Source organism: Pleurodeles waltl, chromosome 3_1 (genome assembly GCF_031143425.1).
Source record: "Pleurodeles waltl isolate 20211129_DDA chromosome 3_1, aPleWal1.hap1.20221129, whole genome shotgun sequence".
In the NCBI taxonomy this organism is placed as follows: Eukaryota; Metazoa; Chordata; class Amphibia; order Caudata; family Salamandridae; genus Pleurodeles; species Pleurodeles waltl.
The window spans coordinates 998,642,864-998,660,214 of NC_090440.1; the positions used below are offsets into that span (position 1 = coordinate 998,642,864).

The 17,351-nt window shown below is 48.0% G+C and overlaps 1 protein-coding gene across 13 annotated transcripts in view; it reads right to left on the bottom strand.

Moving 5' to 3' along the window:
- The window catches only part of BAZ2B (bromodomain adjacent to zinc finger domain 2B), a 1,256,112-nt gene that overhangs the window by 197,821 nt on the left and 1,040,940 nt on the right, over positions 1–17,351 (bottom strand). For all 13 annotated transcript variants that reach the window (XM_069224189.1, XM_069224194.1, XM_069224193.1 and 10 more), the window contains one exon: positions 2,197–2,352. In XM_069224189.1, the coding sequence (XP_069080290.1) occupies positions 2,197–2,352 (156 nt within the window). The remainder of the gene's footprint in view (positions 1–2,196; positions 2,353–17,351) is intronic.

A 17,351-nucleotide genomic window follows, 5' to 3' on the forward strand; every position in this document is an offset into this window, starting at 1 on the left:
GGCACTAACGCCAGGCTTGAGCCTTTGAGGCTCACCGCTAGGTGTTGCAGTTCCTGCAAAGGGAGGTGTGAAGCACCTCCAGCCAGTGCAGGCTTTGTTCCGGGCCGCAGAGTCACAAAGGCACTCACGCCATGTGGCCAGAAACCCGTCTGGATGTGGCAGGCTGGCAGAAACTGGTCAGCTTAACACTAGTATTTGGACTGGTATACAGGTAGCATCTCTAAGATGCCCTAAGTGTGCATTTTTCAATAAATCCCGCACTGGCATCAGTGCGGATTTATTGTGCTGAGAAGTTTGATACCAAACTTCCCAGGATTCAGTGTAGCCATTAAGGAACTGTGGAGATCATGTTTGACAAACTCCCAGACCATATACTATTTATGGCTACCCTGCACTTACAATGTCTAAGATTTGGCTTAGACACTGTAGGGGCATACTGCTCATGCACCTTTGCCCTCACCTGTGGTACAGCCTTAGGGCTGTAAAGCCTACTAGAGGGGTGACTTACCTATGCCACAGGCAGTGGGTTGTGGGCATGGCACTCTGAGGGATGTGCCATGTCGACTTAGTCTTTTTCTCCCCACTAGCACACACAAGCTGTGAGGCAGTGTGCACGTGCTGAGTGAGGGGTCCCCAGGGTGGCATAATACATGCTGCAGCCCTTAGAGACCTTCCGTGGCCACAGGGCCCTTGGTACCAGGGGTACCATTTACAAGGGACTTAACTGTGTGCCAGGGTTGTGACAATTGTGAAGACAAAGGTACCGTTTAGGGAAGGAACACTGGTGCTGGGGCCTGGTTAGCAGGGTCCCAGCACACTTTCAATCATAACTAGCAACAACAAAAGGCAAGAAGTTAAGGCGTAGCCGTGCCATGAGAGGCATTTTCCTACAGCTGGCATCAGCAATGTCGGCAAAGGCACAGGTGACTTGACACCTGCGTTGGAGAGGCAAGAAGAGGCACGGGAGTTGAAGCATGAGACACTGGAATGGATCTGGCCGGAGTCAGAGAAGGCACAACTGTCGGTGACATCTGCGGGACAACCACTGGAGAGGGAGTCGATTTTCTCGGAGCTGGAAGGGGCTAGGGAACCTGGGCCATCGGCATTAAAGGTGATTCCTGATAAGGCACTAGAAATCCTCCCAAGGAATACGAGAGCAGACACAGGCACACCAGATGGAGTAAACACCCATAGCACTAGGAAAATTGGAAGAGTCCGCTCCTGGAGCAGGGAATGATGGATACTTCTGCTCCTGTCGAGGCTGAGGCACCGGATCCAAAACCAGCATCAGAACAGTACATCAACGCGAAGTCGGTGGTAGCCCTGGACTCGAAGGTGACACCAGAAAAGCCACTGGAGACAGCACTAGAGTCACTTCACCTCGTTATTCAGCTAATGCAGTTTGTGGAAATACCGACCTCTGTGACTTGTCTCTTCAAGTACGAGGTTGGGAACCATGACACCCTCACTTCTTCCGTTTCACCTTAGCCATGAAGAGCTTTGTCTCCCTTTCTTAGAATGCAGTGGGGTTCATCTTCTGGCATGATAAACAAGCCTAGACATTGTGGTCTGAACTCAAGCACCAAAGACAAATATCATTAAGGTCAGTGATAGACATCAGATCCTCACACTCTTTACAGGCCTTGAACCCCCACTTTCTAGGTGGAGCAATTTTTCTCCTAAACTATGTTGCGGTTGTGGAAAAACATCGAAAGATCTCTACCATCCCCTAATGAACAGCAACAGAAAACAGAAATGTGTCAAAAGGTGCAATAAAAAAAGAAAACTGACGTCAGTACGTTGACAAGGGTTTCTCATGGCTCCAGTGACATCAGTCGAGGTCAAGTGCAGAATCGTGAAGATTCTGAAGCCCTTGTCGACGTGTGAGTGCCTGGAAGTATCAAAAGATGATCATTCCGTAGGTAGATTTATCCATCAGAAAACTGATTTTTTGGGAGCAGTAGTCAGCAGTCAATTTGGCCCTTCACCACACACCACAATATATATTTAATCCCCCCCACCTCCAAAAATGTTTATGGCAACCTCTGCTCCAAGGTAATGATTAATCAATTATGTTGTGTCAAACTACGGTCTTCTGAAGATAAAAAAAAAAACAAAAAAAAAACTGTAGGTCAGATTGCCAGAAGAGATGATGTGTACACAGAAACACACATATCCTTAGTGACATTAACATACCATCTCTGTTCCTAAAGCAGGCATGTGTAATATAATCCAAATGTTTCTGTATCTGCTTCTGCAATGACTTTTCCCTTATACCGCGGTGATGTAGAACTTTAAGTAAAGCCTTCAGTTCCTCTAGGTCACTAATTCTCCACCATCCAAACTGCATCGCTAGTGACAAAGAGAAGACAGGTATTTCAATTACAATATTTTAATACAAAATAAAAGCTACATTAAAGAGAATCTTAAGTATTCAAAAAACATTTGCTACATCAGACTTTCATAATTACGTTTCAAAGGACAATGTCTGCAGGAGTAACAGAACAATATTATGCTGACTTGAAGCAATGAGCAACACAAATAACTAAGTGCATGTTGGAAGTACTGCAACAGAAGTAACCACCTAGGTAACATGAACTCCTTACTCAAAGAGAGGTTAAATTCAGTACGACAGCTCATTGAGCCAATCATCTGCTGCTGACTTGTGTATTTGTAAATTGAATGTCAGAGGCCCTTCATCCTGGGAAGTCTTTCTCAGCCCTTCACCTTTATAAGGATAATAAAATAAGAATAACCGAGTTAAGTAATAATCTAACTACTGATACCATCAATACAAAATAGCAAAACTGCGGTAGCAAGCACTATAAAATATTACCTCTACCACCAGTAACTACAATGTCTTCTAAAGTAATGGTGGACTGTCACTGAACTGTGAAGAAATTATTGGATGATATTAATGGAAGAATAGAGATGCCAATGTTGCACACAAGTAACTTTTACATCAGGAGTTACTGTTCCAATGTGATGTAATAGATCACTTTATCAGAGAATGCCGGTAGGAAACAGAACCATGGCACTCAAAATAGCATCAAACGACAGATGGTGAATGGCCCATGTTAACAACCCAATATGTCAGAATCATGTGCTTTAGCACAGGTAGAATGGCAAACAATCCTCTTAGGTTGACTCAACGATTAGAAATAAAAAAAAAAATCAACTGAATAGTGTAGGAAGCTGGCCCCGTGTGTGGTGGACACCTATGATGTTGGCACCTTATACCAGGTTCAGGCAACCCCTAATAGTGAATGAAGACAGTGTCTAGGAAGCCAGGGCTCTCTAGAGGTAGCAGTGGGAGAGCAGCCACGACTTATCTAGGAGACATGCAAAGCATATGCAATACCACAATAGTCACAAAGTGTACGTAGGTGCCACTGTTGGCATGGTTACCCCCCCCCCCCCACTTTTTGCCCAGTGTTGATGTCAACTTTGATTTAAAGTGTGCTGGGAACCTACTAACCAGGCCCAAGCACCAGTGTTCTTTCCCTAAAACTCTACCTTTGTTTCCACAATTGGCACAGCCCTGGCACATAGTTAAGTCCCTTATAAAAGGTACCAATGGTACCAAGGGCCCTGGGGCCAGGAAATGTCTCTCAGGGCTGCAGCATGTATTATGCCACCCTGGGGGACCCCTCACTCAGCCCTTGCACACTACCTCACAGCTTGTGTGTCCTGTGGGGAGAAAAAGGCAAAGTCGACATGGCACCCCTCTCTTGGTGTCATGCCCACAAACCACTGCCTGCGGCATAGGTAAGTCACCCCTTTAGCATGCCTTACAGCCCTAAGGCAGGGTGCACTATACCACAGGTGAGGGGGTAGCTGCATGATCAATATGCCCATACAGTGTCTAAGTCCATTCTTAGACATTGTAAGTGCAGTGTAGCCATATTGAGTGTATGGTCTGGGAGTTTGTCAAACATGAACTCCACAGTTCCATAATGGCTACACTGAAATCTGGGAAGTTTGGTATCAAACTTCTCAGCACAATAAACCCACACTGATGTCAGTGTGGGATTTATTGGAAAATACAGAGGGCATCTTAGAGATGTTAGCCCAACTGCTAGTGAAGGACTGACCGGTCTGTGCCGGCCTGCCACTTTGAGACGAGTTTCTTACTACTTGGGGTGAGAGCCTTTGTGCTCTCTGTGGTCAGAAACAAAGTCTGTCCTGGGAGGAGGTGCTTCACACCTCCCCCTGCAGAAACTGTAAAACCTGGCTGTGAGCCTCAAAGGCTCAAGCCTCGGGTTACAGAGCCCCAGGGCACTCCAGCTAGTGAAGATCCCCCCCGAGGAGGAAGTCTGGTGGGAAAATTAAGGGAAAAAGGGTGGCATGACCACCCTAGCCAGGACCACCCCTAAGGTGTCCAGAGCTGAGGTGACCCCCTCCCTACAGAATCCTCCATCTTGGTTTGGAGGATAAGGACCAATAGGGATAGGAATGTGCCCCCCTCCCCAAAGGGAGTGGGCATAAGGAGGGTGTAGCCACCCTCAAGGACAGTAGCCAGTGGCTACTGCCCTCTGACCACTAACACACCCCTAAATCTAGGATTTAAGGGCCTCCCTGAAACCAGCTCACCAGATTCCTGGCGACCTACAAGAAGAAGAAGGACTGCTAAGCTGAAACCCCCAGCAGAGAAGAAGGAAGACGACAACTGCTTTGGCCCTAGCCCTACCGGCCTATCTCCTGCTTCAAAGAACCTGCAAAAAGACCAGTGACGCGTCCAGCGGGCCCAGCGGCCTCTGCCAACTCCAGAGGACTGCCCTGCACCCAAAAGGACCAAGAACTCCAGAGGACAGCAGCTCTGTCTAAAAGAAACCCACAACTAAGGACTCCCACCTCACTCCAGATGCATGAGTCCTGACCCCAGTGCACCAGATGCCCACAGCCTGTGTCCAGGTGGTCAACCCAGCAAGAAAGGGTTCCCAGATTATTGGGAGCAAGAGCCCACCCTGGGTTGACCCCTTCAAACCTCCATGACGACGCCTGCAGAGGGAATCCTGAGGACCCCGTAGGAAGGTGGCTCTATAAATACAGTACTATCTCAAAGTGAGAGAGAGTGTGCACAGAGTCCAAGGGTTCCCCTTAGAGGTTGAAAGTGGCAAAATTAGATAATACTTATGCTCTATTTTGTGGTAGTGTGGTCGAGCAGTAGGCTTATCAGAGGGTAGTGTTAAGCATTTGTTGTACACGCACAGGCAATAAATGAGAACACACACTCAAAGACTTACTCCAGGCCAATAGGTTTTTTATTTGGAAAAATATTATTTTCTTAATTTATTTTAGAACCACTAGATTCAGATTTCAAGTAAGTACATAAATTGAAGGTACTTGGCATAGGTAAATAGAGAACTTTGAATGAAAACAGTAATTTACAGAGTTTGGCATAAAATGGCAATAAGCTATTTTAAAGGTGAACACACTACCCTTTGATAAGCCTACTGCTCGACCACTCTAACACAAAATAGAGCATTGGAATGATCTAATTTTGCCACTATCTTACCTCTAAGGGGAACCCTTGGACTCTGTGCATATTATCTCTCAATTTGAGATAGTATATACAGAGCCAACTTTCTGCAATATCTGAAAACTAAACATCTGGGTGAGTCCAGGGTGGTGCGCTTCACATGCACCCGCATCATTTTCTTACCAAGAATGCCCTGCAAACCTCCAAGTTTGCTGGAAATCACAAATTTTTTCCACATTTTTGTGATGGAGCCTTCCAGAATCTGCAGGAATACACAAAATTCCTACCACCCAGCTATACTGATAAAAAATTCTGCTCCACTTGTCAGCCTAATGTTTTTTTTCAAACTGCCCTGTTTGACCCGCTTTGGTTTCCCCTCAATTTTGACATGTTTTTGGCTCTTCCCTGTCACAGGCACTTGACCCACCTACACAAGGCAGGTATAATTTTTACAGGGAGAGTGAGGGGAACGTTGGGTGGTAGGAAATGTGTCCTGGCGCGGTGCTTCAACACAGAAATGTGGGAAAATGTGATATTTTTTAGCTAAATTTGAGGTTTGCTGAGGATTCTGGGTAAGAAAACATTGGGGGATCCACGCAAGTCACACCTCCCTGGATTCCTTCGGGTGTCTACGTTTTCAGAGATGTTTGGATTTGGTAGGTTTCCCTATACGGTTGCTGAGCCCAGGACGAAAAACGCAAGCCCCCCCCACAAAAACAGGTAGTTTAGTATTTGATAATTTTGATGTGTCCACATAGTGTTTTGGGGAATTTCCTTTTGCGGGCACGAGGCCTACCCACACAAATGAGGTACCATTTGTAACGGGAGACTTGGGGGGGGGGGGGGGGAGAACGCTAGGTGTAAGAACATTTGTGGCTTCTCTCAGATTCCAGAACTTTCTGTCACCGAAATGTGAGGAAAAGGTGTTTTTTTTAGCCAAATTTTGAGGTTTGCAAAGAATTCTGGATGACAGAACCTGGTGAGAGCTCCACAAGTCACCCCATCCTGGATTCAACTAGGTGTCTAGTTTTCATAAATGGCCAAAATCTACAGTAGGCACATTGCAAAAAAACACATCAGATTTCAATGTAAAAATGTTATGTGTCCATGTTGCGTTTCCTGTCACGAGCATTAGGCCTACCCATCCAAGTGAGGTACCATTTTTATTGGGAGACCTGGGGGAACACAGTATAGCAAAACAAGTGTTATTGCCACCTGTCTTTCTCTACATTTTTTCCTTCTAAATTTAAGACAGTGTGTAAAAAAGACGTATATTTGAGAAATGCCCCGTAATTCACATGCTAGTATGGGCACCCTGGAATTCAGAGATGTGCAAATAACCACTGCTTCTCAACACCTTACCTTGTGCCCATTTTGGAAATACAAAGGTTTTCTTGATACCTATTTTTCACTCTTTATATTTCAGCAAATGCATTGCTGTATACCCGGTATAGAATGAAAACCCACTGCAAGGTGCAACTCATATATTGGCTCTGGGTACCTAGGGTTCTTGATGAACCTACAAGCCCTATATATTCCCGCAACCAGAAGAGTCCAGCAGGCCTAACTGTAACTTTTTCCTTCAAAGTCAGATTTTTATAAGCAATATACTGAGTAAAACGTTGAGAAAAATGGCTGTTTTTTTAATCTCAATTTCAAAATGTTTTTATTTCAGCTGTTATTTTCTATAGGAAAACCTTGTAGGATCTACACAAATTACCCTTTGCTGTATTAAGAATGTTGTCTACTTATTATAAATGTTTAGGTGTCTGGAATCCAGCATTAGTTTCTGTGGGGTTGCTCAAGGGTACAGAGGACACGGACTCGGATTTCAGAACCCTTAACAGGGCTGATACGTGGTTTATTGATATTGTAAGTCTGATGAGAAAATAACAAGGATGGTATGTCTTCTTTACTTCGCGGATTTTTCTCTTCTACGAGGGTGGTGGGTTTGTACGGGTCCTGTAATAGCTTTCTTTTTCTTCTCCTTAGTTGGCGATCTTCAGGCGGCTTCTTGGGGTCTCGCGGTTTCTCGGAAGAAAAAGGATAGGCCGGTACATGGGACGATATTTTATTTTTCTTTTAATTAAGAGGTTAGTGCAGGGGAAGTGTGAGGGGGTTGCGGATTTACAGGAGGTGGTGTTTTAGTCGGGGTTTTGGGGTTCTTTACGGGAGGAGGTTGTGCTCGTGCTCTCTCAGGCTAGGGATCGAGTGGGAAGACGATCTGTGCTTTCCCCCAGTCCCTGTCCCTAAGTAGCCCTTCTTAGCCTCCTCCTGCCCTCCCCCCTCTCCACTTCCTCCCTCCAACTCCCCTTTTATATGGTTGGCTCTGAAGAGCGCACGTACCTTGTATAGCCACGACCCTCCGGGGCCGTGGCAGGCTGTCTCGTTTTCTCTTGGGGGTCCAGTGTCTTTAGTGCTGGAACTGGACGTCGGTTCAGCATGTCTTTCTGATCCGGCAGCGGCTGCCTTCTCGCGTTCGGCGTTTTCGTTTGACGTCCTCTCTCTGGATGCGGCTGTGCGGCTTCTCTCCTGCTCCTCCAGCTCTGCTCCGCCGCGCTCGGTTGCGGCGTCTTCCTTTTGTGGATCCGCGGCAACCCGGAAGTCTGGTGCCGATCGTCGTCTCCGCCCCCACGCGTCCCCTTGACGACACGAACTGGTGTTGGAGGAAGTGTGCGGCAGCTGCCCTTGTTGTGCGACGGTAGGCGAGGTGAGCGACACCCGCCTACATACCCCATCCCATGAACGGGACTGGTAGAGTACCGTGGAGTCGGGGCAGCGGGAGAGAAAGTCAGCGGGACATTGACGTGACCCGGGGATGTGACGAACCTGAAAGGTAAAGGGTTGTAGTTCAAGGAACCAGCGCAACACTCTGGAGTTAGTATCCTTATGGGAGGCCAACCAGGTCAAGGGCGCATGATCGGTATGCAGGACGAAAGGGCGGCCCAGGAGATAATATTGGAGACACCCTATTGCCCATTTTATGGCAAGACATTCCTTCTCGATAGTAGGATAGTTCGTTTCTCTAGGTAATAACTTACGACTGATATATACAATGGGATGCTCGTGTCCCTGATCGTCAGGCTGCGCCAAAACGGCCCCCAAACCGACATTAGAAGCGTCAGTAAAAAGGTGAAAAGGACTGGAAAAATCAGGGCATCTTAATACAGGTTCTGTAGAAAGGGCTTCTTTCAAACATTCAAAACCCTGGAGTTGTGAAGGAGAGAAAGAAGGAAGGATGTTAGAATATTGTTTTTTTAACAGGTCCGTAAGGGAGGCAGTAATGGTAGAATACCTTGGTATGAACCGTCGGTAATACCCTACCAACCCCAGAAATGAACGGAGTTCTTTCTTTGTTTTGGGGAGTGGTATCCGCCTAATGGTCTCAACCTTATCTTTCTGAGGACGCAACACTCCCCTACCGATGACATACCCAAGATAAGAAATTTGAGTCTGTCCCAGGACACATTTTGTAGGATTGGCGGTGAGACCTGCGGTTGCTAACGCTGAGAACACTTTCTTTAGATGGAGGAGGTGGTCTGGCCACGTTTTACTATAAATAACAATGTCATCGAGATAGGCGGCCGTAAAGTCTTGGAAGGGTCTTAGGAGTCGGTCCATCAGGCGTTGAAATGTCGCCGGGGCACCGTGAAGGCCAAAGGGGAGGACGGTAAATTGATATAAACCCGAAGGGGTTACGAACGCTGTCTTCTCTTTGTCTTGTGGATCCAAGGGGATCTGCCAATAACCCTTTGTCAGATCAATAGTGGACATAAAACGGGCCTGCCCGATTTTCTCTAAAACCTCATCTACCCGCGGAATGGGATAGGTATCGAAAAGTGATACCTCATTAAGTTTTCTGAAATCGATACAGAAACGGACTGAACCATCCGGTTTAGGCACTAATACGACCGGAGAACACCATGGACTCGTGGACATTTCAATGACTCCTAGAGATAACATCTTTGTTACCTCTTCCTCTATAAGGATCTTTCTAGCTTCGGGGATTCGATAGGGACGTAGACGAACAGTTTGTCCCTCAGGTGTTCGAATATGATGTTGGACTAGGGATGTTCTCCCAGGAAGTTCTGAAAAGAAGTTGGTATGACTCTGGATTAGCTTGAATAATTGTTGTTTCTCCACCTCAGAAAGAGACTCGTTGATACTGGGAACTTGTTTTTGGTCTGGTAGGGGCGTGGGACATAGTTCTAACCCTAGCGGGTTTGTCGGGGAGATCAGGCACCCCCTCGCCGAAGCGTCGTTATCGTTTTCCGGATTCTCCCATTTTTTTAAGAGATTGATGTGGTAGATTTGAGTCCGTTTCGGGTGATTATTTAGCTCAATCAAATACGTAACAGGGGTGACTGCTTTTACCACCCGATATGGCCCTTGCCATTTAGCTAGTAGCTTATGTTCAGAGGTGGGTCGTAGGATCAATACCTTATCGTTGGGCTGTAGTACCCGCAGTTTGGTACCCTGATCATAATAGCCTTTTTGTGCTCCTTGTGCTTTTTCTAATTGGTGCCTTGCGTCTTCCCAAACCGTCTGGAGGTGGGTCTTTAGTTTGTGGATATACTCTAGGATGGGTCTCTCCTCGTCGTTCTCCTCTTCCCACAATTCTGCTGCCATATCGAGCAAGTTGCGGGGTTGTCTCCCAAATACAAGTTCAAACGGGCTATGCCCGGTGGAGGATTGTTCATGTGTCCTTATTGCATACATCACTAGGGGAAGTTTCTGGTCCCAGTCTTTTCCCGAGTCGCTCACCATTTTCCTCAAGAGGGTTTTGATGGTGCGATTATATCGCTCGACTAAACCATCTGTTTGTGGATGATATACTGACGTCTTGATCTGTATAATGCCTAGGGATTTACATATCTGTTTCATAAGTCCAGATATGAAGGGTGTCCCCTGATCGGTAAGAATCTCTTCGGGGAACCCAACCCGGGAAAAAAATGTGATCATGGCTTGTGCAACCGCCTTAGTGGTAGTACTGGTAAGGGGAATCGCCTCTGGATACCTACTCGCATAGTCGACCAGGACGAGGATATGGGTGTGTCCTTTGCTAGATGGTATAAGTGGTCCGACTAAGTCCATACCTATTCGTTTGAAGGGGGTATCGATAATAGGTAATGGACGTAACGGGGCTCTTCTGATGGCTCTCGGTTCTACTAGCTGACATGTTGGACAGTGGGTACAGTACCTTCGAATATGCGCATATACCCCTGGCCAGTAAAATCATCTCAGTAAGTATTCCTCTGTTTTCTCCCGGCCACAATGACCTCCCCCCGGCTGGTTGTGGGCTAGGAATAATACCCGAGTCCGGTAAGGTTCGGGGACTACTAGCTGTCTCTTTTCCCCGTGCCCGGTTGTGGTCATTCTATACAACAAGTCCTTGTGCACTAAAAAGTATGGACCTACCTCTCCGGTAGAGTCGTTTTTGGCACTCCTCCAGGCGTTTCCTAGGGTGGGATCTTCACGTTGGCTCATTCTAAATGATATAGGGGCGCTGTCTATATTGGCCACTAATTTTCCTACTTCCTTCTGTCCTTGTTTAGTAGAAAATCTTTGTTTCTCTAACCTCTTTTCTTTTCGTGTTAACCTTTTCCGTTCGGTGGGGCTATAGATAGGGTCATCCTGAAAAGGAGCAGCAACCCACCAATCATCTATAGGATTATGTTTCCGTGTTTGATCCAAGATTTCCTCTAATCTTTGGTAATCAGTTCCAATGACGCAGTCTTCTATTAGATTATCCATGAGCCCCATGGAGAGGAAGTCATGGTGAGTGTCCCATTCTACTTCTACCACTGCCAGGGGATACTGAGCCCGGTCCCCATGGATGCAACATATTGTCACCCAGTGGTCATTATTAGGGTTGATAGGTTTGACCATATTGCGACGTATCACTGACTGACTACATCCGGAGTCAATCAAGGCCATGACTGATTGTCCATTTACCTGAAGGAGGTGTTTGAAGGACGCATCACTTTTCCCCAGGCACAGGACTCTCCCTCGAGTAACCCCTATTTCCATCGGTTCTACACCTTCATGTTTTTTTGGACATCCACGGGCGATGTGGCCCCACTCCCCACAGCTGAAGCACGGAGGTTGTTGCATGGGATTTCTCTCGGTATTCCGGGAGGGTCCGGGTTCCTCCGTGGTTCGTCTGGTTGTAAAGCGGGGAGGATTTATAGGCATTTTACCCAGGGGTCTGGGGTTTTGATGCTTCACATCCACTGACCTGTGGTAGGCGCATGCCAGGTCAACAGCTGTCTCGGTATCTATTTTAGGGTGCTGCCTTATCCAGTTCCGGGTGCTTGGAGGCAGGGAATCTAGATACTGCTCTAGGATGATGGCTTTGATTACGTCTTCACGGTCTATGGGTCCCAGCCATTTCAGTCCGAGGTCCTTCACCCTGTAATAATAGGTACGTGGGTCTTCGCTGGGTCCCCATTTCACTTTGCAAAATGTTGTCCTGTAATACTCAGTATCATGTCCCACTCTCTCTAAAATACTTTTCTTTATTTCTGAATATGGGGTGGTGCCACCCGGATTTGCAGCCTGATAAGCGGATTGAAGCGTGCCTGTCAAGAGGGGAGTGATGTATTGGTCCCACCTATTTTCGGGCCATTGAGCGGAGGAGGCTACTCTTTCAAAGTTCGTGAAGAAAGAATCAGGATCTTCTCCTTCCTGATATTTTTGTAATACTGAACTTGGCACGTTCGGATGTACCTTACTGGCAGCAATTGTGTTGGTCAGTTTTTGTAGAGCAGTCTCATGAACCAGTTGATTATTGGCCATTATAGTGGCCTGACTCTTCAAGGCAGACTGAAGAGCCTTCCTTATCCTCTTTGGCCTCCCTTTGCTGTGCCTCCCACACTAATTGGAGGTAACGTTGACCCTTCGCGAGTTGTTTTACCATGTCCTCGAGATTGGCTTTTTCCGCCATAGCTGTAATACCTCTGTACACCCAGTATGCAGTCGAGACCAACTTGATATCCCACTTCTGACACCACTGTGGGGTTGCTCAGGGGTACAGAGGACACGGACTCGGATTTCAGAACCCTTAACAGGGCTGATACGTGGTTTATTGATATTGTAAGTCTGATGAGAAAATAACAAGGATGGTATGTCTTCGTTACTTCGCAGATTTTTCTCTTCTACGAGGGTGGTGGGTTTGTACGGGTCCTGTAATAGCTTTCTTTTTCTTCTTCTTAGGTGGCGATCTTCAGGCGGCTTCTTGGGGTCTCGCGGTTTCTCGGAAGAAAAAGGATAGGCCGGTAAGTGGGACGATATTTTATTTTTCTTTTAATTAAGAGGTTAGTGCAGGGGAAGTGTGAGGGGGTTGCAGATTTACAGGAGGTGGTGTTTTAGTCGGGGTTTTGGGGTTCTTTACAGGAGGAGGTTGTGCTCGTGCTCTCTCAGGCTAGGGATCGAGTAGGAAGACGATCTGTGCTTTCCCCCAGTCCCTGTTCCCTAAGAAGCCCTTCTTAGCCTCCTCCTGCCCTCCCCCCTCTCCTCTTCCTCCCTCCAACTCCCCTTTTTCCCCTTTTATATGGTTGGCTCTGAAGAGCGCACGTACCTTGTATAGCCACGACCCTCCGGGGCCGTGGCAGGCTGTCTCGTTTTCTCTTGGGGGTCCGTGTCTTTAGTGCCGGAACTGGACGTCGGCTCAGCACGTCTTTCTGATCCGGCAGCGGCTGTCTCCTCGCGTTCGGCGTTTTCGTTTGACTTCCTCTCTCTGGATGCGGCTGTGCGGCTTCTCTACTGCTCCTCCCGATCTGCTCCGCCACGCTCGGTTGCGGCTATCCTTTTGTGGATCCGCGGCAACCCGGAAGTCCGGTGCCGATCGTCGTCTCCGCCCCCACGCGTCCCCTTGACGACGCAAACTGGTGTCGGAGGAAGTGTGCGGCAGCTGCCCTTGTTGTGCGACGGTAGGCGAGGTGAGCGACACCCGCCTACAGTTTCATACCCATTTCTGTCACTAACTGGAAGGAGGCTGAAAGCACAAAAAATAGTAAAAATTGGGTATTTCCCAGTGAAATGCCAAAATGTTGTTGAAAAAAGGTGTTTTCTGATTCAAGTCTGCCTGTTCCTGAAAGCTGGGAAGCTGGTAAATTTAGCACCGCAAACCCTTTGTTGATGCCATGCTCATGGAAAAAAACACAAGCCTTCTTCTGCAGCCCTTTTACCATTATTTTAAGTTCTTCAATGTTAGCCCATGGAGGTAAACAATGTGGAGCGCAAACAGGGTTAACAACGACTGATTAGGTCAAGCTCAAGGAGCAAAGGTAAGTACTGGGCACTGATCAGAACCACACCAGCAGGTCACACCGGGCAGCACTGGGGCGGCCGGGTGAAGGGGTGCAATAAGGCATTGGGTGCCCAATGGTTCTCTACGGGAGTTGGACCTCATGACAAACAGGCTGCCGGCTCTGGCTATGAAGCCAGTCTGGGACATCAAGCAGGTAGGTTGTAGACTTGGGGTGCTCAGGGACATAGGTGTACCTTTCGTCCTTTTCTTTAGGGCCCAGAGGCGATGGACGCAGGAGTGTGCTTAGGAGTCGGGTTTTCTCATCCAGGAGCACTCGTGGCCAGGGGGTCCTGTGTGTTGAGGCTGCAGGCAGCTTCAGGGAGTCTGGCAGGGGTGAAACCAGGGTCCGTGAAGTGGACCAAAAAATCTCAAGCACTTAGGAGTCGGGATGTCGTTGCCACCAGTAGCCCTCCTCAGAATAGGTCAGGTGCGACAGGTGCAGTGGTTGCTGGAGGTGTTGGGTTTTCTCTCACCACAAGGCTGCAGGAGACAAGGCATGCGTGCAGGGGCTACAGGCACCTCCGGTGAGCCCAAGACAGGTGAGACTTGGTCTCTGGTCAGCTGGGGTACTGCATTGGTACCATTGGTTGGCTCTGAAGCTCCCCGCCCTAGACTATCCATCCTGCCTGGGTGGGGTGATAACACCTCCACCCAGGGAAGGCTTTGTCTCAGAGGCCCTCGAAAGAGCTGGTTCACATGCGTCTGTGGTGCCTGAACTGGTCAGGACCAGTCAGTCAACACAGAAGCTGGTAGGTTTCCATGGGGCACCTTTAAGGTGACCTCTGAGAGCATTTATCAGTAAATCCATCACTGGATTCAGAGGGGGATTATTATTCTGTGATGTTTGATACCAAACACCCTAGGATTCAGAAAAGCCATCATGTAGCTGGGGAACTCATAATGGCCTGTGTCCAGGACAGGCATTTAAAATGGCCTCCCTGTTCATTTACTATGTCGCAGAATCAACAGAGACATAGCAGGGGACTATCTGCTTGTGCATATATGCACTCACATGTGCCCTGATGCACCCTGCCTTATACCTCACACATGCAGTGGTAGGGGACCTGGCATATAGGGGTGTGTGACAGGTTGTGTTTTTTATTTTACAGGCACCAACACATGCAGTTTGCACTGGAAGTACTGAGTGAGTTTGGTGAGGGGTCCCCTGGGGGTGGCACAACTGGTGCTGAAGCTCTCCGGGCCCTTACTTAGCACCCCAGGTCCTAAGTAGATCAGGGGAACAATTAGGGAGTCATAGTAGGTGCTTAAGAGTGTGCTAATTGTGCAAAACAACTGTGCAGTTTTGGGAAAGAGATGTGGCACTGGGGACCTGGTTAGCAGGGACCTAGTGCACTAACAGTTTAAACCACATCAGAAACCAGGCAAAAGTGGGGGCTAACCATGCAAAAAATGGTGCTTTCCTACATGACCACACCCCAAATGAAAGAGAATGAAACTAACCTTTCCCTAGAGAGTCTTCATTGTCTAAGTGGAAGAACCTGGAAAGGCCTTCTGCATTGGCATGATCAGCCCCAGTTCTATGTTCCACTGTGAAATCAATTCCCTGTAGGTATGCGGACCATCTTATCAGTTTGGGCTTTTCACCTTTCATCTGTATAAGCCATCTGAGAGGTATGTGGTCAGTTTGAACAAGTAAGTGAAAACCAAATAAGTATGGCCTCAACTTCGGGAACCAAACCACAGCAAAGGCTTCCCACTCAATAGCACTCCAATGCTGCTCTCTGGAAAGTAACCTCCTGCTAATGAAAGCAACAGGTTGGTCATGGCCATCATCACTGATCTGGGACAAGACTGCTCCTATCCCCATGTTCAGAGGCATCTGTCTGCACTATGTACTGATCGGTGTAATCTGGAGTTTTGATAACAGCTGCTGAGCACACCACCTCTTTCAGGGTGTTAATGTTCTTCTGACAGCTCACTGACCAATTTACTTTCATTAGCATTTTCTTGGAGGTCAGTTCTGTGCGAGTAGCCACAATGTTGCCATATCATTTCACAAACCTCCTGTAGCATCCAGTCAAGCCAAGGAATGCCCTGACATGAGTCTCAGTTGTTGGAGCTACCCAGTGTTTGAAGCTGGCCCAGAGTGTGGAGAACACCTATGGTGTTTACACCTTATTCTGGGTACAGGCAACTCTGATTAGACAGTGTTACAGTGCCTAGACAGCCAGGGCTCTCTATGTTAGCTGTGGCGAGCAGCCAAGACCTATCTAAGAGGCATGTGAAACACTTGCAATACCACAGTAGTCACGGAGTAACTTATCACACATGAAAGGAATCACACAGTGTTGCAAAAATAAAGGTACTTTATTGTGGGCACACCAAACTAGACCACATTGGTGTACCTCCCTCTAGAGGTATGCACACACAAAATAGACACTGGTAAGTTCCCATGAAAAGCATAAATGAACAAGGGGGGGGGGGGAGTAAACCATGGAATGCAGAAGGGTGTCCCCCACCAGAGTGTATGGAGTAGTTAGATAAGGGCTGGGGAAGAGTGGAACCCCAAAACCTAAGTAGCAAGAAGACAATCAGCGACCAGGTGCAGAGATTTAAGTTACCGGTCTTCCCATATGCTAACATGGGGACATCGTGGGTGGAGAAATGCAAAACAGAACCAGGTCGGTGAAACCCAAGGGCGGATTCCAGGCAACGAGGACTTGCAAAAGAAGGGGACAGAGTCCAGATCATGTACAAGTGTGCAGGTGGAGCAGGAGCCAATGCCCACCCTTCTGTAGCTGAAGATCCAGGTCGACGTGATGGATGAAGTCCAGCTATGGGGTCCTGGAGCTGCAGAGGAGGACCTGACGTCACTTACGAGCTGTCCCTCAATGGTCAACAGATTGCGGACGGGTCAGTGGTCAGGAGGATCACCAACAGGCGCAGGCATATGCAAAATGAGCTGATGGAGGTTTTGCAGCACTGTGGAGGACCAGTAGGATCCTGGGGACTCGACCCAGGAGGGGAGCCCCAGCTGACCCTCAGGATGTAGGAGAGCCAGAAGAAGCAGTCAGAGCACCCAAACAACCCACCCACCCACTGGCAGCAGGCACAGTAAGTCGCAGTGAAGCCCAGTTAGCACACCTGAAGAGGAGTCCCACGTCTTTGGAGCTGCAGAGGAGACTGTCCTTGCAGAAGTGGAATGCTGGGGGCCGGGGCTACTTGGAGCCTGAAGATCCCTTGGAGTAGAAGTCAACAATCCTTGGTTACTGTAACAGTCATGGTGCACAGATGTTCTGTCCCGGGGCAGAGACAAGGACTCACCATCTTCCACTTTGGACGGAAGGCAGAGAGGACCCAGGGGATCCCTTAGAACCACCACCTGTGTTGTAGAATCTTCACAGATTTGACGGACAGAAGATCCCACCAGACGGATGTCGTTGCCCTAGGTGCCTGCAGATGCAGAGGAATGACTCCTTTGCTCCAAGGGAAATTCCTTCTTGGTGAAGTCAAAGTCTTGCCAAATCCAGAGGATGTCCAACCTTGGAGATGTTGCAGAATGCTGACAGGAGCTGCGGAAACAATGCTACAAGGCGA